The 27,164-nt window shown below is 45.5% G+C and overlaps 1 protein-coding gene across 1 annotated transcript in view; it reads right to left on the bottom strand.

Annotated features, from left to right (window-relative positions):
• EXOSC1 (exosome component 1) overlaps nt 1-27,164 on the bottom strand; it is a 132,655-nt gene that overhangs the window by 56,566 nt on the left and 48,925 nt on the right. The window contains exon 4 of the mRNA XM_086922629.1: nt 26,635-26,723. Coding sequence (XP_086778755.1) covers nt 26,635-26,723 — 89 coding nt within the window. The remainder of the gene's footprint in view (nt 1-26,634; nt 26,724-27,164) is intronic.

Genomic DNA, 27,164 nt, shown 5'->3' with positions numbered 1-27,164 from the left:
CACATAAAATGCCTTGGGCCAGCGATTAAACAACCAATTAGTGTAGTAGATATGTGAGAAATATGAAGCTTTAAGTAACTAAATTTACCAGGTCCTTCAGGTACTGCAAAACATGTGCACGAGTAGAGAATCAAGTAAAATGTGTTTTAGTAACGGACAGAACAGTGCGGCCAAACAAAACCTGTGTGGGTGTACATTTATTCAGTCATGTTTGCTTTCAATCAATCCGAAAGGCCTCTGGAATTATGTGGTTCTACTACAGCGGCATACTCCATATAATTATGTATTTGCTACCCGTGCCACATATTCACCCTCTGCTACAATAATACAGACTATTGTATCTAGCTCAAACAGATCAAAGGTTATGTGGTACTGTGCTGTGTAAGACACTTTATAATAGTAACCAAGCAACTTTCAGTCACTTACGGTAATCTTCACTACTTGAATCTTAGTCTTCCTAGTCACAATCTTTACATATGCAAATCCTCACCAGGAGAAAGATAACCCTAAAGCTGGTAAGAAATCATTTTTCCTTTTTAGGTTGAGCCTAGCGCAGCGCTGCTCTAGGAGAGAGCCTCTTGGAATCACTCCAGCTTGTATGAAAATGAGTGTGTGTTTGTTTCGATTTTCCACACATTGTATTGGCCTTTGATTGTGGCTTTCAAAAATGAAATCACGCAATTGGCCAAAGGCGGGTGCATGTCCCACCTTTTCCAGTAAATGTTTCCTCCCACGGCATCCAGCTTGCGGGATCAAGCAGGGGCGCGCAGATTGCCAATTGTTTTGGATCATGTTACGGTTGCTTTCACCTTCACGGCCGGGCTTGTCTCAAATGCTTTTGTTACCACCTTGCTGCAGTGTGTTTGGTGTTTGTACAGTGTGTACTACACTGATCCATATGCCGTTGAAATTACATTGGCAGTTCTTACTTGGTAATTATCGGACAATCGGACATATTACTTTATGGAACTAACACTTATTTTTAGGTCTCGCCTATCCCTTTCCGCAAGGAATGGATAGGGGAGAATGTTGGTGGGCAAAATCGTTCTCAAACCAACGGCAGAGTTTAAACAGTGCATGTGCTCGTGAACACGCTTCTCCCCGAGCCACCTGCCTCCTAGAGCTTCACTTCAAAGGGCTTCACTTCAAAGGCTCCTCCCACAGCGTGCGCTGCTTCACTTCAAAGGCTCTGCCCACAGCGTGCGCTTGGCCTCAGGCATTTCTCCTCCCATGGCCGGCCGGCCGGCCGGCCTTTCACGGCCGCCAGGCCGTGTCTCACATTTCTCCTCCCCCCTCCCCACAGCAATGCCAAGAGCTTGTTTCGTGTTTTTACTGGCCCGTTTTTATTAATGTTTTAGTCTTGAGTCTGCCACATGCAAAACCGGTTACCAAACATTTTCTAATTTCTTAGTCTTTTTCCCCCTAGCTGCCCACGTGGACCGTGTACTGGTAATGTCACAGTGACGCAGGATCATCTTGGCAAGCAGCAGATGGTGAGCGTATTCAGATCTTCGATGTACTGTGCATGGACCCGCAGCAGCACATGAGGACACGGAGCGTCCCCAGACACAGCTGTCTTATAATACGGCCCTTGTTCGCTCCCCTCCCTGTACATCGGCTCTTCCCTAAACACATCCTGCCTTTCAATCCGGGCCCTGGCTCCTGCCTGCCGTAGTATTTTACTGTATACACATTTACACATTGTGTCTTGAATCAGCATCCACATATTGTAACAAGGGTCCGTGCCATGGGCCACAATGCAAGTGATTAAATAGGGTCCACCTCCCAGTAGCTTGTTTGTACAGAAGAACAGCCACTAATTGTGGTTTAGTGGTCCTTCACAGCCCTCGGCCGCGGTGTCACTGCTCCTGCTGCACTATTGATTGCTACTCCTCTGAGTAGGGGTTGCCGCCTTTCCCAGGGCAAATATTCGTCATCTGTTCACATTTTAATATACTACCGTTTTCATTTACTTTTACAATGGCCTTTCTGTCTTTAGGGTTCATTAGGGCAGATGTAGAACATCTATTTATTTATTGTTCAAAGTATGTTACTGATAAGAGGGAAAAATATTGTCTTTATGGTAATTTTTCTAGTTTTTGTACCTGCAGGACAATAACATACAGGTAGGTCATGCTGGACATTAACATACAGGCCATGCAAATATAAAACGAACCAGCTGCCCACTATAACTGAGACATTTTGATCCAGTGAGACTTTATCCCATTAATACGAAGAACTAAAAGATCTTTGCAGAAGTGAATTTTGTGACAGAGCAGGGAGTGAACATCCATCCATCCATCCATCCCCCCACTTCATCCATCCATCCCCCCACTCCATTCATCCATCCATCCCCCCACTCCATCACTCTATCCCCGCACTCCATCCATCCATCCCCGCACTGCATATGATTCAACTGTATGTTGCTGTTTGGTATAGCGCCAACAAAGCGAACGATGTTCCATAGCAGAAGAGCAGTGTGCACTCTGATGTTTTCCAGCAGGATGCACATAAATATTACTAGACTACTGGTTCGTATTTTGTAGAGCGTCAACATGGTCATCAGAATATTTTGAGAATCTAGAGTGATAGAGGGAGCTAGGCTCGCCATGCTGTATTCCTACCCAGTAAAAGACACATTAATGCAGTTATTGGTGTTTTGCGTAGCGCCAACATGCTGCCTTCCAGGCACTTCAGTGCGCTTAGATAGCCTGCAACGATTGATGAAACGCAAGGTACGTACCACGATCTCGCTTGCGAAGCAGAGACACATTCCATTAGTTAGGTGTGTATTCATTTATTCATTGGTATTCTGTGTAGTGCCGACATGTTGCGCCTATACACTTTATATCGGTTCGAATTAGGGGAGGGGCCGGTGAGAAATCGTGATCAGAGCACAGTATTGCTATCCTTCAGGTAATGCTCACAAAGAATGGTACACTGTTGGTAGTCTCTGCAGAGAGGCCATGGATTAAATGGTCAGTGTTTATAGAGCTTGAATGCTTGGGATGCACTATGCCAATAAGCACACGTTGTATGATTAAACTAAAATTCGGGAGAGGCAAGACTATCATGCCTGATTTTTTTAACACAACTTTATTGAGTTTTCTTCCTTTTTCCAGTCATACTTTCACATATGTATACACATTGCTAATATATAATTATACAAGTGCAGCCTATACTGTAAACCTTACGGATTCCACCATGGCATTCATAGTCATTCCTTACACGCTAATGCACACCTTTTAATATCCTAAGTCTACCACGCAACTTTTGCACACTACCTCTGTGTTATCAGAGTCTACGAGCTTGAGTGGGCAATGCTTATATTAATCAAACATAATACAAGCTCACCTAATTGATAAGCCAACAAGAAGACTACTAAAACAGCAAATGTAGCCTAAAGCTAAGAGGGTCAGAATAGAAAGTTTAAAACGGAGGACCTGAAAGCCACACATAAGTAGATCCCAGGATGGTTAAGACAGTGAATAACAGGTTTCTGGAAAATACAGAGCAACTTGACAGCTAAGGGAACAATCTTAGCACCAAACTTCATGGAGTCATAGAAACGCTAAAAAGCACATATTGAGACCAGAGGGAGGATGGATGGCAGCTGCTTGAGGAACCTCCCCCCTGGCATTCTGTATTACATATTGGATTTCAGCTCTCAGGACCTTGTGTAAAGCGCCTTACCCTGACACCAAACCTCAAAGTAGAAGAGCGAGTGTAGTAACAAGGAACAGTAGATTGACATCAGGAATCCTATAAAGACAGTCCAACTTCTCTAGAACATCCCTTTGAAGAAATGGGATGTATTGGTTGTGGTTGTGTGACCTCACCGTGTAATACATTGCAAATCCCTTTAGGACCAGTCAGGTTTTGTAAACCCTTAGCTCAGTCCTGGGTAGCTGTAGCTCTGGGCAGTCAGTCTTACACAAAGGAACACGTGTAAAGCATTTAAACAGCACCAAAACAACTGAAGCAGAAATACTAGAGAGACACAGGATATCGGACATCAATTTATAAAAATAGATTTGATTAGATACCAAAACTAAAAAGAAACACAGGAGGGTTCAGAAAATACAAAATTTACAAAGTGTAGTATGACTGGACTCCACCGTAAACAAGCATAGGAACGTTTTCAAGAAAAACTTTGAGAAGTTTCAATGTAGTTACTTAAGAGTTACTGTAGGCAACCAAATCTGGTAGGGAGCCATTCAGGGGGACCAGCAAGGTCCACAGAGACGGTTAACTTGTTCAGAAAAGCAATCATCAGTTCAGTTCCTCAGCATCAGTGGCTCCTTGCCATTGCCTTCTATGGAGTGGTCCTGAAGCAAGAGCTACAGGATGCTCAAGGATGCTGTGCGGTTGATGGAGGTCTTACTGGGGTTACTCCTCGGCCCATGGGCTTGGGGAGGTGATCTTGGCTACAGAGATCATAGTCCCTCAAAGTCATCTCAAGCTTGGCAGACGTCCAGTCGCTACTGAGCTACCAGTCGCGCGGCACGGCCGTTTCAGCTGTTCTCTTCTTTTGGCAGTAACTTGATTTTTGGGAGACCTAGCTGCACTCCAAAGACAATTTGGGGTCCAGCAGACTTAGTGGCAACTTTTGAGTGTTGTGTTTTGGTCCCTTGGGCTGCACAGTTGAGCGAGGAGCAGTGATTCAGGAATCTGGATATTACCTAACCCCAGCAGGCTTCTTAAACCGTTGTGGACCAGTGCTGCAAATAGGTCAGCCAACTGACCTTTGGAGTGTCATGCTTTGGCTGGGCCCAGGAGTCGACTTCTCCACGAGTCGGACACAGCTGGCACAGTCCCTGTTCCTTTGCTAGCCACCATGTTGGTGCAGCTCATCTTCGCCAAGTCCTTGGTTCAGCAAGGTCGAACTTCTTTAATCTTCTCCTGTCCGAGTTCTGGGTGCCAGGGGGGCCATTTTTATGCCCAGAAAATGCCTTCATGGGAGGTTGCGTCACTAGCCAATGGGCTGCCAGGTTCCCTCCCCCCCCCTCCGACTACTTTCGGTGAAGTGTGGCATCTAGTCATCACAGAGTGCTCTATTCTGCCCACTCTGAAGATTGTAGTATCCCTCTCTCGTGTATAATGTTTCTTAGCCTAACTCAGAGGTGTTGCTACCAAGGGGGCTACATGCCACCGGTGGGTTTGACAGCTGGTTTTCCCTCTCTGTCCCTAACCCCGGCCTGTCTGCCTAAGCAATAGAGCAGCCCCTCTCCCAAGTGTTTCCTATTTGCCTTTCAAAGGCGGCTTCTGCTTTGAAGCTCAACTTTTGGGCTAACACCTGTGTGGCTTACTGCCAGGGAAAGGTAACATTTCTCCCTCACGCAGGTTTTTATTGTGTCCTTCCCTGCGAGTTGTTCACACACCTCCCAAAGAGGGCAGAAGGCTTTCTGTGAGGACAGTCCTTGTGTGCAACCATAAAACCGGCACTGGATACCTTAGCCAACTAAAGTGTCAACTTCTAATGTTGCAAAACCAAAGGGGATGATGGACAGAGTGTTGAACTTCTAATGTTGCACTTTGCCCACCAGGGACATTAAATTAGATTTAACCATTAATTCAGATTGAATGCACGGATTCTTTTCATACTTTTGAGTACCAACTTTAGTAGTCCCAGTTAGCTGGGCTGAGTTGTCAGCCTGTAACTCTATAGTGGCCTATGGGGCTTGTAGCCTTTTCCACAGTAAAAATTAATATTTACTGTTTTTACTGCTGGAACATATAACAGTACATGTTCCACCTTTTAATACATAGCTCCCTGCCTTAAAACTCGATAGGCCTACCTTAGGGGTGACATATATTAAAGGTGGAGGACTGGGCTTTGCCATTACCTTAAATGGCAAAGTTAAGTTAGCTGTTTAAAACTGCTCTACCAGTCTGCAGTGGCAGTATGGGAGACATGTTTTACCTTGTCGTACCCGTGGTGGCACAACTAGTGCTCCTGTCCACAAGAGACACTTGAACATTTAGGCCCTAGGTACTCCTGGTACCATATACTAGGGACTCAGAAGTAATTTGAGCTGGACCAATTGGGTATAAGCAATCAACCATATACTGTTTTAAGGGTCAGAGAACAATCACTGAGTCCTGATTAGCAGAGTCATTACACCAGCGCCTAGTTGCCAAAAAAGGCAAGATGTGGGGGGTGAACCTGCAAAAACCATGTTTACTTACTATCCCTGTTTCTGTAACACTGCCACCAGATCAAGCACGGATATCCCTCAACCCTGGCCCTGTGCCCCCTGCCCTTAAAGATGTCCTACACCCCCATAGCAGCCAGCCTCTAATGTTAGAGGAACCACTGTGGGAGGGAACAGAGGGACCCCTCCACCCACGGGTGAGTGGGCACTAACCCCTGGGTCAGAGCCTGCATGTTATCGGATGTCACGGAGGCCTAAACATCAGAATCCTGGCTCTTCAGATTCCAGTGAGATAAGAGACTGCGATGAAGCCCTTATTCTAGTTCCACTGGGACTCTAGTGTAGTAGTACCCCTGGAGAGGAGCTGGTAAATCTAGTTCACAGGACCTAGTGGCATACAGGCATTCTAGGAAGCAGAGTAAGAAGTGTGGCTCAATTAGAGACTAGTGAAAGTCAATAAAATGCCCATCAGCTACAACTCGCAGACCCAGTCATTCTGGATGAAGGTCGCCACTGTGGCGTAGTACCAAGATGGCCGCCTGGTAGGCGCTCTGGTCCGGAGCTCCTAGGCAGCAGTGACGGATGGGACCCCTGCAGCCTCGGCGGAGCCCAGGACGGCTGGAGTTGAGCCGAGTTGAGTGCCCGACTTCAGAGACCCGCCTGAAGATCACCATCGCTTGCAACGGACCTGAACCTGAGCCTGGAACCATGCTGGGGACGCCTGGGAGGCTCCTGATGGACGACTGCATCCCGCTGCCCTCTTGAGTGCGGAGGTGCCCTGCTTGCCTGCAATCACCGCCTGCAGCTCCCCTGTCACTGGAGCCGCCGGGGCGGGGGACAAGCGGTCGGGAGTTGGCGCTGACCGATCCGGCGCAGGTGACAGAGGGCGTCCGGCGGGAGGCTTCACCCCCCCCCCCCTTCCTGGTGGATCAACGAGAACAGAGCAATCGACATCTAGAGCGGCTCTGGTGTGCCCTGTTGGTGTGTTTTGGGCAGCGTTACGGCGGGAGGCTTCCTCCCCTCCCCCCCTCCCAGTGGATAAGCGAGCACGGAGCGGTGGGCACCTGGAGTGGCTCTGGTGTGCCCTGTTGGTGTGTTTTGGGCAGCGTTCCGGCGGGAGGCTTCCCCCCCTCCCAGTGGATCAGCGAGAACGGAGCGGTGGGCGCCTGGAGCGTCGCACCCCGGTGGCTCACGGAGAGGGTGGCGCCCTGCTGCAGCGGAGGCTTCATCGCCCCCCACCACAATCAGTGCCACTGAAGCCGCCGGAGCGGGAGACAAGCGGACGGGAGTTGGTGCGGACCGACCCAGCGCGGGGGATAGAGGGTGTTCCGGCTGGATGCCCTCACTCCCCCTCCCAGTGGATCATTGAGAACGGAGCAATCGACCTTTAGAGCGTCTCCGGTGTGCCCGGTCTGCGTGTCTGGGCGGCCACGGCGCCGTTCTGCTTTGGAGGTGCCTGACTGGAGCAGCGTTAATGCAGACTGACGCCGCGGAAGGTAACTGAACGCAAAACTATGCCAAAGCTATTGCAGTATATACTCTTGCCGGTTTTTCACTGTCTGCCCGGAATTTTGCACGCAAAACTACCACTTTAATCACTCATGCCTGTTTTTCACTTTATGCCCGGAATGCACTGTAGGCTTTGCATCTTTGCATTTTTGCGGGCTCTGTGGTCTCTTCACTCACCATTGGCCAATATGGCTGGGGCCATAAACTGGAACCATAAAATCGCCCTTCTGCCCAACAGATGACCATGAGGCTACATACCAACGCGGTCAGGGATCAGCAAAAGAGAGATAAGACTCCCTCCCAGCAAGCTAGGACCTGGGCTTGCTCAAATAGAATCTGAAACTGCCCTCCCCTGCTCTAAAAGCAACAACACCTAAAAGAGGACTATCGTCTCGATCTCCCCTATTTTGGCGTCCATCTTGGCATGGTCTCTCTCTCGCTTTGGCGGCCATCATGGACTAGTCATTCCCACTATCTGAACACACCCTTAGAGCTGGCCTTTTTAGACCAATCTCTCCTACCACAGACTTTATATAGCTCTGTATCTACAACTTCGTGTGATCAAGTGTCTACCTTTTATTGCAGTATTATATTTCTACTTGTATTTTATACATCTTGTGTAACCTGCACCTATTTCACTTTTTTCCTCACCGGTAGTGCACCGATCGCTACCTCATATTTTACCGGTTGCTCACTAGTGTTATATTTGTCTATTGTAGCCTTCTGTTTGCACCTATACTGGTTCCATTATATCTTTAGTATTTTATTCCTATTTGCATGCTATATTGGTTCCAGTATATCTTTAGCATTTTATTCTTATTTGTATACTGTATATTTTGTAAGCTGCACCCAATTCACTTTTATCCCTATTATGCACGGATTGCTACCTCATATATTTTGTTCATTCTCGTAAGCTGCACCCACTCACTGTCTATTCCTGGTCTGCACCGATTGCTACCTCTTATATTTTGGCTATTTTTGGCCACTCACTAGTGTCACTTCTGTGCCATGTAACCTACGGCTGACAGTTGTTTTTTGCACATGTGTATCCTTAGCTTTCTTCCTCCCATACCCACCTTTACAGCCATCCCAACATGGATCTCATCGGCAAGCACACATATAGAATCAACTACCCATCCACTCTCACCAAAAAAGCTGCTAAACGCTTTAAACACAACTTCCTGAGGTCCCACCCTGAAACCCCCTTTGCCGACACTTACTTCTCACCGGTTAATGGAGACCTGAACATTGATATCATCTTCCACACCTCACGCTGAGCTCAATGGAGAAAAGTGTTCCTCACCCTACTCACCATCTCCACCACCAGGAAAACCGCTCATGGCCTAACTCTCTCCATCACGCCATCCCAACTCTTCCCTGGCAGAATCACCATTACTATCTACAATAACGGGATTGTCCTAATTCAATCCACAGACAAGAACCTGGAACTACTTGACAACTTGTTTCCCAAGTTCAAAGAGCACCTTTCCAAGCTTCGGTCCTCCACCCATAACTCCTCCATCACTATCATTCATGACGTCACAGCCCCCACCCACAACCCTTCTAACCCAGCTCAGCATCAGAACGACACGCACCTCACCTCTACCCCCAGCACCCTAGTCAATCACCCACCTGCTGTTACCACCCCACATTCCTCAATCACAGTCACAAATCTTTCCCCCTCACACACTAGCCGCCCCTCTAACACCAACCCTTGGACCCCACACATACCACTCCCATTCCTCCCTCCCCTGACATCACAACTTCCACCCACAACCCCTCTAACCTAGATCAGCACCAGAACGACACGCATAACGACAAATCCCACACTTTGTCCCCCCCCCTCTCTCAGTCCCCACTACCACCCGCTAACTAACCACGCAGAGCGCACCACATCTACTATTATAACCCCCCCGCCCCACGACAGGACCATTTCCAACCCCATTTCCCCCCCCACTCTCAGCCCTCACTACCCTTCAGGCTCCCCCATCACCACCATCATACACTCCACTTTCATCCCGCTCTCTCCGCCTGCCACCAATTCCCTCCTCTACGCCACCAACCTCTTCTGTACTTCATCCACGCCCATCGCCCCCATACCCTCTCTCCTCCCTAACACCAACCCACACGCCGACACTGCGGAGCCCTGCATGAACACCAACCCATCCCCCCACCCGCACGATAATTACCTGGTCAGCCACTCACCCATGACTTCCACCCCCAGCACTAACACTTATCCCACGCTGGACAAGATGATGTCCTCCCTCCTCCAACTCAAAGAAGACATTCACACCATCAAAAAGAAAATCACACCATCAAAGAACTACTTATCACACCCCCTAGAAACACCTCACCCACCACCACCCCCCCTCTCAACTTGCTCTCCACCCGTCCTTATGACGCTCCCAAGTTACATCCCTCACACAGGACTGCGATCCATGCCCACAACCGCAACAACCGCACCCGCCGCCCACACTGGACCGCGATCCCTGCCCACAATCGCAACAACCGCCCCCGTCGCACATGCAACATTCTTTCGGATCTCGACACTCTCACCCTCCTCCACTCCTACGACCCAACTCCCCTAAACCACACAACTGCCTCGCACCTGCCCATTCCCACGATACACTCAAATCCCCGTAGACCCTCCACACTAAACAACAGAATCTCCGTCCCGAATAACCTTAGAAAAGTCCCCCTCTCTCTAGTACCCTCTACCTCCCCTGACACACCCAGTCTCAAATGCACTCTCCTAAACTGCAGATCGGCTGCTAGACACTCCTCCGCCATCGCTGATCTCATCCTAACATTGGACCTTGACCTGATCATCTTGACTGAAACCTGGCTTACCGAATCTTCTACACCTATAATGGACATTCTGGTTCCCCGCAACTACCACATCATTAGGCTTGACAGGTCTGGCAAGATAGGTGGTGGAATCGCATGCATATACAGGAACAGCCTTTCTGTTCTGAAAGTCTCCGCACCTTCCCTACCCTCCCCAACTTCCTACGAATACATCTGCCTCGATATTATCAGTGAGGGCAAACCGATATGTTCTCTTCACGGCATTTACCACCCACCCAGAGACAACCTCACCTTCGCCCAACAAATCATGGACATGATTTCAACCAACGCCGGACGACAGCTCACCCAAATATATACCTTGGTGACTTCAACCTCCACTGGAACGATCACAATGATGCGGTGGTAAATAGTCTTAAAAGCTTCCTCAACGCCCTGGACCTCACACAATTATGCAACAGCCCGACCCACGAGAAAGATTCTATCCTCGACCTTATCATCGCCAAAGAGGACGGTATTCAACTTGAGTCTATCCAACCCTGTGACTGGTCAGACCATCATATTGTCACATTCCACATCAATGAAAAAGTCAAACTCAACACGGTTCAATCCTCCAGACCTAAAGTCTGGAAAAGAGACCTGAAAAAACTCAACCCATACTCCCTACCCCCGAACAGCCACGACCTCCTGCTCCCTCCTACGGGCGCTACAGAAGTCCAATCCTTGACTGACCACTATCTCAACGCCATGACCTCAGTAATTAATGAGGCTGCTCCCATGCAGCTAAAAAGAGTCTCCGCTAAAATCTCCAATCCATGGTACGACGGGAGTCTCAATGAAGATAGACGAGCCATGCGTATGGCAGAGCGCACCTGGAGAACAGCTCCCTCTGCACTGCACCTGAAAACCCTGAAGAAAAAGAGAAACGCCTACTTCAGGAAAATAAAGCGCTCAAAAGCAAACTTCTTCAGCCTCCAGCTCGACCAAGCAAAAAACCGTCCAAGAAAACTGTTTGAGCTAATCAGAACACAGGCCAAGGATGAACCCCTACCTCTCAGTACTGTGTGCGAAGCACCCTCTGGTGAAGACTTCGCCGCTTTCTTTACCCAAAAAACTGACAACATAAAGAGTGATCTCCACACTGACGCAAGCCTCTACACCACACCCAACTGCATAACACCCACCAAACCAAAAAACAATGCAACATGGTCATCCTTTGACACCTACTCCGAAGAAGAAATAGGCAAACTGCTCACCACCTTGAAACCTTCCAATCACCTCACGGATCCCCTTCCTGCTAACGCTGTCAAAGATTTCACCCCATTGCTCCTTCCACTCTGGACTAAAATTATCAACAGCTCGCTCCAAGAAGGAACCATCCCTGACTCCCTCAAAGTTGGACAAGTCACACCCTTACTAAAGAAACCTACTGCCGACCCATGCGACCTAAACAACTACAGCCCCAATACCAATATTCCCACTCTCGCCAAACTATTGGAAAAATGCGCACAACTACAACTGACTAAACACATTGATCAGTTTGATCTCCTCAACCCTCATCAATCAGGCTTCCGAGCAGGACACAGTACTGAAACTGCTATGACTCACATAATTGACGACGCCCTTCAAATCCTAGATCAAAATGATACCTGCCTCCTCATCCTTCTTGATCTCTCCTCAGCATTCGACACTGTTAAACATGAGAATTTACTCGATCTTTTGAACACAAGAATGGGTCTATCTGGGACTGTTCTCAAGTGGTTCACCTCCTTTTTACACAACAGGTCGCAGAAATTCAAGAGTAACAAGCAGATGTCCGCGCCAATACCTGTTTCGTTAGGCGTCCCCCAAGGATCCTCCCTATCACCAACTTTGTTCAACCTAGTTATGGAACCTCTCACCACCTTGCTACAAGCATCCAATGTACTTTTTCACATGTACGCAGATGACACCCAACTATATCTCAAACTACAATCCCCCAATGACATTTTACTCCTGAACTCAACGATCAGAAGCACCCAATCCTGGCTTGCCGATAATCATCTCAAACTCAATGCTCTGAAAACAGAATTCCTTCTGATCTCACCTCCCGCGAAGATCTCTACCACTCAAACCTGGCTTAAACAGCTAACTGCACTCAATGTGCAACCCACCATAGTGGATTCAGCAAAATCTCTAGGCATAACCCTCGACTCCAATCTCAACATGCAGCACCATATCAGCAAGGCTACTAAGGGAGCGAACTACCAAATCAATACCCTGAGGAAACTTAAACCCTTCCTACCAGCCAAAGACTTCCAAACTGCAGTACAAGCGCTAGTAATCCCGCGTATTGAATACGGCAGCATTGCCCTCTGCGGTCTCCCGTTAACCACTACTGCACCCCTAAGAGCTTCTCTAAACGCTGCAGCGAGACTCATCACTGGGTCAAAAAAACACTCGCATATCTCCCCTGACCTGAAATCCTTGAACTGGCTGCCTTTTGAAGCCAGAATACATCTGAAAATCGCCTGCATGACACACAAGGCTGTACACCTGAGCTCTCCCAGATACCTCACTCAGAAGCTGTCAATCTCTGGTGGCTCTAGAAACACTAGAGGCACAAACAATCTTCTGCTAAAACCTCGAAGATTCAGGAAGGAAAGAAACTTATAAACGCTCTTTCTCAGGAATGGCACCCAGGATCTGGAACTCACTCCCTCCTGAAACCAGGCTCATCTCCTCCATCACACTCTTTAAGAAAGAAGTAAAAGCTATTCTCATGGCCAAATGCACTTAACCTATTAACGTGGATCTGTAAAGACTCTACACCGATCTGTACTATGCTGCTCGAACTCTACGACTATGTGTTTTACCTGTATTATTGATTTACCTGACTATCTATGCACACATTTATCTGTAATTCTTGCATTATTGATGTACCTGTTCTACTTTGCTCCCTCACATATAATTTCACTATACCTGATGACCTGCCACTCACTCTCTTGTTGGTATTCCCTGCTTTGTAAAGCGCTCTGATATCTGCAAAGATCTTGTTCGCGCTATATAAAACTTTCAAAATAAATAAATAAATAAATAAACAGCTAAACCTATCCATTAATTTTTCTACCATGGGAGTGTAGGAGAGTAGGATCTGCTTACTATGGTTACCCCCACTTTTTGCTGGTGTTTCACGACTTTAGTCTGGCTGGGGCCCTGCTATCCAGGACCCCAGCCTAGCTGTTTCCCCTCTAAAATGATTGCATGTACTTTAGGTACACTCCAGATTGGTTACTGGGTTACCCTTGTGAGTCCCTAGTATATAGTACCTTAGGTACCAAGGGCATAGGTACCCCAGAGGCCTACCAGGGGCTGAAGCATGTTTTGTGCTACCCCTGAGAAGCCTTCCAAAATGGCACTTCAGGTCTACTACTGCAGCCTGGGTAAGGTGGTGCATGCACCCCTTACTAAGATATAGGTTACCTATATCTACCTTTAAATCAATGACACATATAAGCCTATCAGTCACTCCTATGTCAGGCCTTATCAATCCAGAGGGCAGAGTGATTGTTTTTTGTGTGAGAGGGTGCCCATGCATGAGCTGGGCCCCTCTGCAGCTTTCGGAGCCTATTCTCTGAGGCCGTTCTGTGATGCAGCCAGACCATATACTCTTAAGTACATTATAACCTCGGGGTAAATGCTAACTTTGGAATGGCTACATGGAAACATATCGTGTTTGGTATCAAACACTTTGGAATATTACCCCCCCCCCCCCCCCCCCCCAACCCCCGCCAGTCCTAGCGGTGTGGGAAGAATTCCACCCTTCTAGAGGGAGAAGACATGTACAAACTGACCTAACTGGTAATAGCTTAAAAGAGCCCTAGCATCACAAAATGTATGCTGCAGCCACAGACACGAGTCTGACCTCCTGCTGCTGGACAAAACTCCGGCAGGGGAGGCCTGAACAATAGGTTTCCTGTCACAGGGAGGTGTAACCACCTCCCAAAATGACTTTAGTGTATTAGGGCTGGGTGGGTGCATTCAGAGAATGCTTTTCAGACAGTGCTGGGGGGCACACTTAGTGTCCCTGTGCATACCCCAGTTCAAACCGGTTGTGGGGCACTCCTGCTCAGGCGCGAAACTGGACAAAGGGAAAGGGGTGTAACCACCCCTCTCCCCAGACCTTCCCATAGGTGGGTCCCCAGAGTATGTCCAAATCCCTTTCTTTAGTATAAGTAAGGGACCCCTGGCAACAGGACTTTAGATTATACCTGGACGAAACTCTGAAGCTGAATCCTGGAACTTCAACTCACTATATCGACTAGAGGACTGAAGAATCTCCTGGGGTCAAGGAGTGACACCCCTGCTCAAGCAGGCACCAAAGAGGCATCTTGCCGGTCTGCATTTTAGAAGCACCCGCCGGACTCCGAAGTATTTGCGACTCAGGATACAGACTTCCAGACATCCCAGCAAAGCTGAGACCCGCAGCCCTCACAAGTGACGTGGAACCAGAACTCCTTGACACTGTGCACATTTGCAAGTGCATCGACTTCCCGAGCTTTCGCGAAGTTGTGCATTGGGCTATTTGTAGTCCAAGCCCCGAGCACCATCTGTACCACAAATAGTGGGCCTATACTCCACGAGTGTTCCCTGAGCCCGCCAGCAGCATTTCTGCTTGAGACCCCTTCACGATTTCTGGTCTGTCGACTGGTGGGTCCCCACAAAGGTAACTCTACTTTTCCTGGTTGTTCCCTGGCTCCCCGCCGAGTGGCGAGTCCCTCAGACCTTGCTGGTCTGCACCGAAGCCAATCTCTGCTTTCTGCGTGGGTTGCTGTTGCCAAGGCTTGTGGGTCCAATCAGGAAACCGACACCGCAGCACTCCACATCCTGCACGGGACAGCTCGAATCCAGCACCTGGTCGTCGACGCCTCCTGGCTGAAGAGTCAAGCTTCACCTTCTTCATCTGAAATCACCCGACATCGGTGGGCATCCGCTCATCGCCTTCTTGGTCACTTGCAATTGACCCAGACTCGCTCCCCTCTGCTTTCAGGTTCTTCACATCTCCGATCGGGCCTTGGATCCACCCGGACAATTTCCACTTGGACGCCAGCAGCACTTTGCAGCAGATCGCCATTTAAATAGACGACGAAACCAGACATGAAAAGACACCTATGCAGCCGGCTACCCTGGGTGAGGTAACTCGAGTACTCCGGTGCTCCTGTGGGTGTTGACTCTAGAACCTCCTAGTTCTAAAGGAGTTTGTTCCAAGTCCTCTTCTAAGTGTCCTTAATCTTTGAAATTCCAACCACGACTTTCCCAATAGAATTTAATCATAATTCGCGGCTATGTTTAGACACTGCACGCGTCCCCCATGGGTCCCCTGTGTCACTACCTTGGGTGGTTCCTGGTGGCCCAGCGGTTCTAAAGGCTCTAGGCCTTATCTCTATGACAGTCGTGGTTCTTATACCACTTTCTTAATATATGGTTTGGTATGCCCCTAGAGCTCAACGTATATTGTACTAATTTACTGTGTGCAAACTAAGTTTACTGAATGTACTTTTGCCTCTAGCCACATATAGAAACTAGATGGATGTTTAGAATAAATATCGCCAGTAGGTATATATAGTTAGGACCTATTTACCATAGGAAATCCGGAACATTCTATTGAGAATAACTTTGACGCCGATTGAGGGATCTGCCAGTAATTTTCCTTAAATTTGCCTCGATGCGCTCCGCTCCTTTCCTGAAAGTTTCGGGGGGATTCGTCAAGCGGGGGCCGAGAAAAAAGGGGGGTACCAAAACGTGTTTTCCCCATGTTAATTTCCATAGGGACATTCTGACAAGGCTACAGCTCGAACGGCCTAACGGAATTATACCAGATTTGGCAAAATGGTAGGGACTGGTATGCAGCAGCGCCTTTTGTATGTTTGGTGTAAATCCCTCCAGTAGTTCTTGAGAAAATTGAATTTGAAATTTTTCAAATGGCATTTTCTATGGGACCTTTAGACACGTCTACAGCCCGAACGGCTGAACGGAATTACACCAAACTTGGCAAAATGGTAGGGACAGGTATGCAGTAGTGCCGTTTCTATATTTGGTGAAAATCCCTCCAGTAGTTGTTGAGACAATTGAATTTGATCAAATTATATATTTATATGCGCTCACCGTACGCGCACCGTACGCGTACGGTAGGCGTACGTGCGCGTACCCTTACGTGCGCGAGCGAGTTTCTGATTGGCTGGCAGTCGACTGTCAACATTCCAAACTGCCTAAACCAGGAAGTGTTGGCCACCATCTTGTTTTTCAGGAGAACTGAGGCACAAGAGAGCCCAAAACAAGAGTGGAAAACACGAAAAGGGGGCAGGGTAGAGACCCCCCCAACCCTCTAGCCTTTCTCAGGGAGAAGACCCACAAGGGCAAAAAAAACAAACAAAAAAAACCGCAGGGTACGCGCACCGTACGCGTAGGGTGCGCGTACCCCGTGATTTAAAAAAAAAAAAAACATTTTTGCACTTGGTGGTCCTCCTGGGACCCCCTGAGAAGGGCTAGGGGGTCAGGGGATCTCAACCCTGCCCCCTTTTCGCGTTTTCCACTCTTGTTTTGTGCTCTCTTGTGCCTCACTTCTCATGAGAAACATTATGGCTGCTCAGGTGGTCCCAGAAGGATAATAACATATATGAACGTTATCCGCTAATAGAATTAGCATTTACAAAACCTTTGAAATTTATTGAAAAAAAAATATAGGTTTCATGCTTGATAGAGTTAGGAATTAGCATTTAAAAAACCTTGCAAATTCACTTAAAAAAAACCATAGGTTTCAGGACTTATATAGTTAGGAATTAGCATTTGAAAAACCTTGCAAATTCACTTAAAAAAACCATAGGTTTCAGGCCTTATATAGTTCGGAATTAGCATTTAAAAAACCATTGAAATTGCTCATATATAGTTAGTTGTACTAACTATATTTCGCGCACCCGCAATCCACTGCTGATGAGGTCACATATTACATCATTCATGACCTGGTCAGTGACATCACTGATGACATCTCAAATGACATCACTGATGACATCTCATTTGACATCACTGATCACATCACTGATGATATCGTTCACGTGATAATACGATGCACCTCCTCACACTCTAACATACCCTTTGATTCACCCAGTGTTAAATACAGACTACCATTCTTGAAACCATTGACACACCAATACCAGTTACTACATACGCACTCACTGATTCCTAGGTCTACACACACATTCACTCATTCACCCATAAAATCACTCATACATACAGTCACTCATCAATACAACACTATCATATGCACTCAAACACCTATACAGACACTCACACACTTCCACTCATCCATGGAGTTACTCACACACCTAGTCAGTCATGCAAAGAATCAATCACACTTCCATTTCCTCGACTATACAGTTATACACACACAACACCTTACTTATTCAAACATATGCTAACACATACTTACTCTCTTATACAATCACTGATACAAGTACACAATGATCCATATAGCCACTCGCACATTCACTGGCTCTCATGTATAGTCATTTATATATGCCAACTCTCACATGCACTGTGTTTTACATATGTACTTACTTGCACATGTAGCACTGAGATATCCATTCACTCACCAACACACCCATGCACACAGTCAACCGCCCATATAGCTGTTTCCACATGCACTCTTGAACTCATACACCTAGTGAATCAACTGCTCATACATCTATGCACAGAGTCACACACCTCCCAGCCACCCACACACACTCAGTCTCCCATTCAAATACTTGGGCAACCAATCAATAACCCATATAGCCACTCATATAGCTACTGATCAACACATGCAGCAGCTTACACAACAACAGACATACTGATGCACACATTCAGACAGTTTAGTCACTAACCCATGCATTTAGTAAGACACATTTAATCACTCACTCATACAGTCAGTCACGCGCCTACTAAATCATTCATCCAGACACTTATATATCCATTCATTCTTCAATATGTAAAACATATTTAAACTTTACAGAAACACACAGTCACTGGATGATGTCATCAGTGATGTCAAATGAGATGTCATCAGTGATGTCATCAGTGATGTCACTGACCATGTCATGAATGATGTAATATGTGACATCATCAGCAGCGAAATCTAGTTAGTACAACTAACTATATAGGAGCAATTTCAATGGTTTTTTAAATGCTAATTCGTAACTATATAAGGCCTGAAACCTATGTTTTTTAAGTGAATATATATATATATATATATATATATATATATATATATATATATATATATATATATATATATATATATATATATATATATATATATATATATATATACATACCCGAACAGTCCACTCCAGTAAGGCTAGACAGAAGACCAACACACCATACCTTCGGCTTCACAAAAGTTTATTAAATTAGAGCCCCTACCCCCACAACAGACGCGTTTCGCCCGGAGGCTTCGTCAGTGTTCACCCGTGTAACAATACCAAACGCCATTTAAAGCTCCCTCGTCATAGACATCAATGACGGCATGTTATTTTGAATTGCAATATGTAGCAGCCATCTTGTAATGTGCAAATAACGCAAAAATTAAACATTTCATGGCGTAAACAACACATAAAGTGCTCAGTGCAAGTTTAAAAACATAAGGTGATCAATGAGTATAATTTTCTAAAGTGCATGCAAGTTATTATATATTGGCAAACATTAAAAATTCTGCCTATTGTGCAATAGTGCATTTTCTCACTACAGCTATGTTGTTATTACATATTGGCAGAATTCTGTCCCCGAAATTGAGCCCTGAATGGGCTTTTGCACCCTGTCTCAGTTTGTTCAAACATACAGCCCTGGATGGGCTAGAGTTCAGAAGGGGAAGGGAGGGGAGGGAGTTGTTCATGTTATCGGATGCAGAGATGTCATACAGAGTGCAGAGAATGTGGAAATGCAAGGCCGTGCCTGAGGAGTGTGGGAATTGTAAAATGTTGTACAATACTTGAGGTCTTATTCCAGATGTATCCACATCTCCTCATTGTTGTTCAAACCCCAGGGGACTGTGGTCTTTAGCCCGATTATGTATTTTGACTCTAAAGTCCGGAGTCTTTTTTCTCTATCCCCACCCCTTTCGTTGCGTTCCACTTGATCTATGCAATAAAAGCTTAACAGGTCCCTGTCGCTTTTGTGGAACTCCGCGAAGTGTCTCGTTACGGGGTAGGCCTTGTCCCTGTTGGTAATTGCGCGAAGATGTTCTAATATTCGCATTTTTGCGGGCTTGATCGTACTGCCTATATAGCGTTTTTTCAGGGACAGGTAAGACAATAGATAGTGTACTCAGAATTGCAATTGAGTAATTTCTTAATACATCTCTCGGGTTCATTTTCATCAGTTTTCCCTGGGTAGGTTTTAGTTATCTTACTGTTTTTACATGCCTTGCATGCTCTGCATGGAAAGAACCCCGTAGATTTTGTGATTTGGACGGGTTTTTTCTTATGTGGTACAAAATGACTGTGGACAAGATGGTCCCCCAGAGATTGGCTCCTTTTGTATGTTAAAATGGGTCTCTCTGGAAGGATTTTGCTCATTACCTGATCTGTTTTAAGGATATGCCAATTTTTTTGAAAAATGTGCATAATCCTACCTGACTTGGAATTGAATGTGGTGATCATTCTAGGATTATCCTCATTCTTCAACACCTGTTTGGGTATCAATAGGTCATCCCTTTGGATTTTATTTGATTTCTCTTCCGCATTGGTTAATGCGTTCCGAGAATATCCTCTGATCTGGAGCCTTTTTATGGCATGTTCCTTGGCCTGAATGTACTCCTCCTCAGCCGAGCAGTTTCTTTTCAGGCGAAGGAATTCGCCATATGGTATGCTGCCTACAAGACATTTTGGATGTTGGCTTGCTGCATGTAGGACAGCATTACCGGCCGTCGGTTTTCTATACAGCCTGGTCTGTATTTTGCCATTATCTACATAAACTTCCAGGTCGAGGTAGTATACCCTGGTGTCACTAATTTCATGGGTGAATTTGAGGTTCCAGTTGTTGTTATTCAATTCTGCGATGTATTCCTCAGCCGAGGATCTACTACCGCGCCACACCACAAACAGATCATCTATGTATCTAGTCCATAGAAGAATTATCTGTCCAGCGGTCGTTTGCCACCCCCCAGGCCTCGTGCTTCTCCCACCAGCCTACGAAAAGATTTGCGTAGCTGGGAGAGAAGCACGAGCCCATAAAAGTCCCTCTAACCTGTCTGTACAGTTGTCCTGCAAACAAAAATATACTATTGTTCAGACAGAAAGTTATTAATTGTACAAGCATTTTATTGTGGTCCCGATATTGGACATGTTTTTGATCAAGGAACCATTTGACTGCCGAAATGCCATTATCATGTGCTATACAGGTATAGAGGTTTACAACGTCCAGAGTTATTAGTAGGAAACCAGGTTCCCAAGCAATGTTATTTATCAACCGAAGAAAGTCCTGTGTATCCCTCACATAGGAAGGGAGTTCTTTCACAATAGGTGCGATATATCCATCAATGAATCTGGAGGCATTCTCCAGCAAACTGCCAATAGCCGAAACTATTGGCCTCCCAGGTGGTCTAATGGGGTCTTTGTGGACTTTTGGCAAATGATAAATTGTAGGAAGGATCAGTGAATCGGATTGTAAATATTGCAGTTCATCAATACTCAGCATCCCCTTTTCCCTCCAAGATGCCAGTAATTTGTTGTATTCCAGGATGCTCTTATTATATTCCTGTCTGTTGATTGTTTCATAGCAGTCTTTATCCCTTAGTTGTCTCAGGGCCTCCTCCTGATATTTTTCCTTAGAAAAGATTACGATGTTTCCACCTTTATCGGAGGGTTTGATTTCAATTGTTTCATCGCTGCTCAAGGATTTGATCGCTTCCCATTCTTTTCTAGTTATGTTAGATTTTTTCACATCTAGTTTCTCTTTTGCCAGTTTTTCTAAGTCCATGAGTATTGCGTCATTAAAAACATCTATCGCATCATATTGTGTTTTGGGAAGTTTCCTCGATTTCTTTTTCATGTTGCTTGGGTCCCTTATCTGTTTACTTGCATTGTATGAAGTTTGTGCTTCAGTGTCTTGGTCGTTTGTTATATTTTGGGCAGTGTCATTTAATGACTCAACAAATTGTGTTAGTGTGACAGTCTCATCGCCTTCATTCTGTGTTGGTTCATTCCCATTGATTACATTCATGGGATGTAGAGCGAAGATCTTTTGGAATTTGAGTTTCCTAATAAATTTAAAGAGGTCAATTTTAGTATCTACCAGGTCAAAGTCATTGGTAGGGCAGAAGCTCAAACCCTTTTTAAGTATCTGTTCCTCATCTTTTGTTAGTTTTCTTGATGAGAGATTGATAATGGTTTTATCTTCTACCGTTTCGTGCGTCTGGAAGCACTCCTGGTTACTCTTGGCGAGGCGGTAGCCACATTTCCCCCTCTTGCCCCTCCTCGTTTTCCTCTTAGATTTGGAGGGTGGTTGCGTTGTTGTGGCCTCTGTCTGGTTTCTTTTATTACTTGGAACTCGTCGAAAAAAGCATTATCTTCTTGATCTTCACTTGTAGCATTACTGTCACCATGTGCCCCTGCACGTTCTTCGTCCGAAAGTTCAGATTCCGAAGTTTCTGCGGTGTTTGTTGCAGGAGCCCCTTGTGCCAGCCGTTTCCTGGTCGCATCAAACTTGCGAGCAAACGTCAAAATTCTCCCAGATAAATAGTCTTGTTCATCTCTTAAGAATTTGTTTTGTTTCCTTTTTCTAATGCCAAGTTCATACTCCTTGACTCTCTTCATCATTGTGGCTCTGAGTTCTTCACTAGTTTTGGTATCTTTTTCGTTTGAAATCGTTTGTTCCAGGTCTGCTATCTCCTTTAGACAATCATCTCTGTCTATCCACGCATACTTTATTAACATTTTCACCATTCCTTTAGCACTTTCAGCTGTATATTCTGCCCATTCTTTTAGTAAGGCTGGATTGGGTTTTTCGTAAGATGGTACTGTATATATGCGGAGACCTCTTGGAACTCGGTCGCAGTCCACATAACGTTGTAGGGATGTGGCTTCCCACCACTTTCTTACTTCTCTTTCCATCAATTTCTCAAGCTGCTGAAATAATATGTTTAAATTGTTCGTTGGCGCTGGGATTGTAGTTTCTTTCCCAGCTTTTGTTTGTTTATCTTTGTTAGTTTTAAACATTACTTCAGCTGCCGACTCTCTTTCACGCATCCAATCTCCAGTATTTGACATTGTGTTAATATTGTTAAGTTTGCCGTTTTTTAAACATGCAATGCACACAGTTATTTGCTTGGGGGCGGTGTTGCAATATTCTACACACTTGCGGGGCTATTTCAATGTTCAAAAGTTCATCTTGGTATGTGGTGTCGGGACAGGAGCGTATTTAGTCTAAAGCGTGATTATCGTCGTCGCTTCACTCACCCAGATCCTGGCGGGCGTCTCGGTCCGTCTGCCGTAATCCCAGCAGATACGTCCCAGTCTTCCGCCGTTTTTCCAGGGTTCCGCGATGTTCGATTCTCTTTCCGTTTTCCGCTTTTACAATTGAGCACTTCGTTTCGCTCAATGTTCAAATTGAATATTCCTCGCTCCGGGGCAAACGGCCATCAAAATTTGCATTACAGGGTCCTCACCGCCGTCGCTCCTCTTCGTCCCGGGTGCTCGGTCAGCGGTGGTGAGCCGCTTACAAATTCCCGAACAGTCCACTCCAGTAAGGCTAGACAGAAGACCAGCACACCATACCTTCGGCTTCACAAAAGTTTATTAAATTAGAGCCCCTACCCCCACAACAGACGCGTTTCGCCCGGAGGCTTCGTCAGTGTTCACCCGTGTAACAATACCAAACGCCATTTAAAGCTCCCTCGTCATAGACATCAATGACGGCATGTTATTTTGAATTGCAATATGTAGCAGCCATCTTGTAATGTGCAAATAACGCAAAAATTAAACATTTCATGGCGTAAACAACACATAAAGTGCTCAGTGCAAGTTTAAAAACATAAGGTGATCAAGGAGTATAGTTTTCTAAAGTGCATGCAAGTTATTATATATTGGCAAACATTAAAAATTCTGCCTATTGTGCAATAGTGCATTTTCTCACTACAGCTATGTTGTTATTACATATTGGCAGAATTCTGTCCCCGAAATTGAGCCCTGAATGGGCGTTTGCACCCTTTCTCAGTTTGTTCAAAATAAATATATATATATATATATATATATATATATATATATATATATATATATACACACACATACTACACACATACATACATACATACATATACACACACACACATATATACCTGGTGTGGTTCTCAGTTCATTTGGTCATTCACGAGATTATAGACTGGTAAAACAAGCTGGTTGACATTCCTTCAAGACTTAGCCTGAAGGTTGCTGTCCACAGCTACCACTAGGATAGCTTTCTATAAAGGTTGTTTTAAACCTAACATCAATAAGGGTCGTTTGGACTGGTGTAAGGTGCCCACTAGAATAGCAAACAGCATATGCCAGGCCAACTTCTCACAGGGAGGAGACAGTCACTGTAGGGTTTTGCTGTGAGAGTTGCTATGGGAAACGGAACGGTTCTTCCAAAGTGACAACCGCCATTAGCCGGGCAAAGAAAGGCTGTCTGACCTCATGCACTGTCCTGGAAAGCACGAGGAAGGAAAGAAAGCTGGAACCAATTAGGGCAACCCGAACATGCTGCTGCCTCTTTTAGTCTGCGGTCTTCTAGGCAATTATTCAGCAGAGGGTCAGACAGCTAACAATTTGGGCAGTCGGGCAACTGATGAGTGCACAATGATCCCATTTCATTCACATGTGCTGCAATGAAGGCCCCAAGCCTAAGCGCCCAAAGGTGGCCCTGGACAACAATCATGCCATCAATTTCATAGCCACAAGTAATTCTGTAGCATCATCACCCCACTAAAGGTACTCCGAGAGCAGTTTGTAAAGTCATTTTCTCTGGCCACTAGGAAAGGGCGCTGCAGTGCTCCACTACCTTTTCCAGAGGGTCAGTCAATGTAGCCTCCTCAAAAGGCATGGAAGAACAGAGCTGACATCCAGGAAACTCATCGAACCCTCTGCAATTGTTACTTCTGGGACAGGAAACAGAACTCATCTTGATCCACATGCTTCCACTTATTGAGTAGGATGTCGAAATGACACAATTGAAAGGAAGGGACCTGGGAGGGAGGAGGATGCTCATATTAGAACCCTAACCTGTCTTGAATAGGTGTCAATGCCATTATCTGTACCCCCTGCAAATATTTACCATTATGCCAGAACTTTTAGTCAGCACCAGGACCCACTTTAAACACCAAGCACTTGGAAGGAGTAAAAGAGGTAGTTAGAACCTAGGAATCATCAAAATAAAGTCAATTTGAAAAGACACAGGGGAGGATCATCTCCCCCTTCCCCCAACCACTCTCTAGAGTTCCACCTGAACAACTCTTGTGAGGCGTTTGAGTGAGGCAGAGGCCGTATGCTGCTTCTCAAACACCGACTATCCTAACAGAATGCCGTAAACGTTCCACTAAAGCACAGACTTCCACATAGGTGCATTACCTTGGACGTACACATAGCGATCTCGCAAGACGCACTTCCAGGGCTAGACAGCGCTATACAAGTTTGATCCCACATCAGAGATTCCTTTTCACAGGCTGTGGCAACTGAATAAAAAGGGAAAATACGTTTATCGACTACGTGGAAAAGTGAAAAATATTTTTGTCCCAGGTTTGCGATAGAGGAATATTGGTCTCTGAGAACACTCACATCACGTACATATGGAGGAACATGGATGAGGTGGTAATATCCCCAAATAATGGACTGGAGAAGAGATTTTGTTTGCGATATGAATAAATCCTTTCACTTTTGAATGCAATTCAGCCATTGGGTAAATAACGATTCCTTCTTTGATATGAAAATGTTTTTGCTGTTGTTGTTTGTGCAAATACCTCATACATTGGTTTCAAAGCAAAAACTTTTCAAAAGTACACTGAATAAGGTCTAATTCTTTAATCTGATTATTTAATCTTACAGCATCTCCTGGCAAGACACAAATTGTATATGAAGGATGTGCAATAATGAACAGCTTTTTTTCTAATGGAAAGAGGTGTACCTGTCTGCCCATATTATGCTCACTCAAAACAAAACTAAAGACCAGTTCTAAAACTTAACTGGGACACGCAGAATAAAAGAGGTGAATCTTTTATTAGAAGAAATGTGTACATGCAGGATTGTTTTCTGCCAGTGCAACACTTTATGTTTAGGTTTTTAATTATAAAATCGGTTTCTTGTGCTTCCATGCAACAGTAAATCTTTATTGGTTGGTGAATAACAATTTCAGTAGTGTCTGATCAATGTGTATATTTTTTTGCTTACAAATCCTTCATGTTTTGAATAGGACTGGGACTCTTTTTGACAAAATAGATAAGAGAATACTGCCACAGAATGTGCACATACTTTGCTTCTCCTAGTCCCACTTAATAGAATTAATCCAGTCTCATAATTTGGTTCTCCAAGGCCACATAATTCCAGTGATCTGTATTCTGGGCACTGCAGCAGATGATGTTGCAAAACTATAGCAAGCAAGTCAGCAGGGAGATTACACCAAAAATATTATTAAGGACATCACAGCATGTGGGTAAAGTAGTAATCATGATTGGGGGTGGTAGGGGGAAACATCATGGAGGAGAAGGTAAATAGCCGCAAATATTGCAGAAAATAATCCAACCGCCAGCGGACACGCTGCATTTCAATCCTTACATGCATTATTCAAGTTTACACTAGCAGCCACTAGCAGTGGTATAGTTAATGATCCCTTATGTACACTGCAGAGTATGAGGAGGTGGAGAGGAAAACAGAAGGTGCATAATGGAAAAAGGGGAGAAGAGTGGGGTAAAATGAATCATTAGTAAGGGATTATTCTACACAGCATAAGGAAATCAGCATAGACTTGTGAGCCCTAAGTATGGTGCCTACAACATAAAGGTGGCACCAAAAGGAAAATATTAATTGGGGAAGGTGGGACAATTTTAGAGAGGTGGGTAGTATACAAGTTTTCAAAAGACATTTGTAAAATAGAGTCTATAAAGAAACAACTAATGCATGGTAAATACCGTATTGTTCCTCTGAATGTATTCTTCAATGGAGTGGATGCAATGTAGAGGATCTGAACTTTGGCAAAGCGGGAATTAATGCTGCACACCTGTAAGAAAGAATAGGCAGATGAGACCACTGGTTTCCAAAAACATACCACCTGCAGGATTATGGCGGGCAATTCTATCAGCAGCCATACTGCTCAGATGTAAAAATTAGGTGTTGAGCTCTCCCCTCACAAGAGCTGAGAGTGGCGTCTCTTCAGGTTTTGACATTTGAAGAGATGGAGCTTAAAGAGAATATCCTGACAGTTGGAATGGAAAGTCCTCTGCGTTGTAAGAGGCATCTACCCCCTGCCCTGAGTTCCCAACATTACTACGGTCCGGGTCACTAATGCTGATTTTTTTGTCACTGGCAAACATGGATCAAGCGTGTTTGCCATGACCTAGGCCTGTTACCCTGATTACGGTCTTGTTGGACCAGGACGGGCACCAAGAGTTAAGCAGTATGAGCACAGTGGTGGCAAGATACCATGTAGAGATCAGTAGTA

This window comes from Lissotriton vulgaris, chromosome 5 (genome assembly GCF_964263255.1).
Source record: "Lissotriton vulgaris chromosome 5, aLisVul1.2, whole genome shotgun sequence".
NCBI classification, from domain to species: Eukaryota; Metazoa; Chordata; class Amphibia; order Caudata; family Salamandridae; genus Lissotriton; species Lissotriton vulgaris.
The sequence above is the reverse complement of the archived record's forward strand: the minus strand, read 5'-3'. Positions and strand labels throughout refer to the sequence as shown.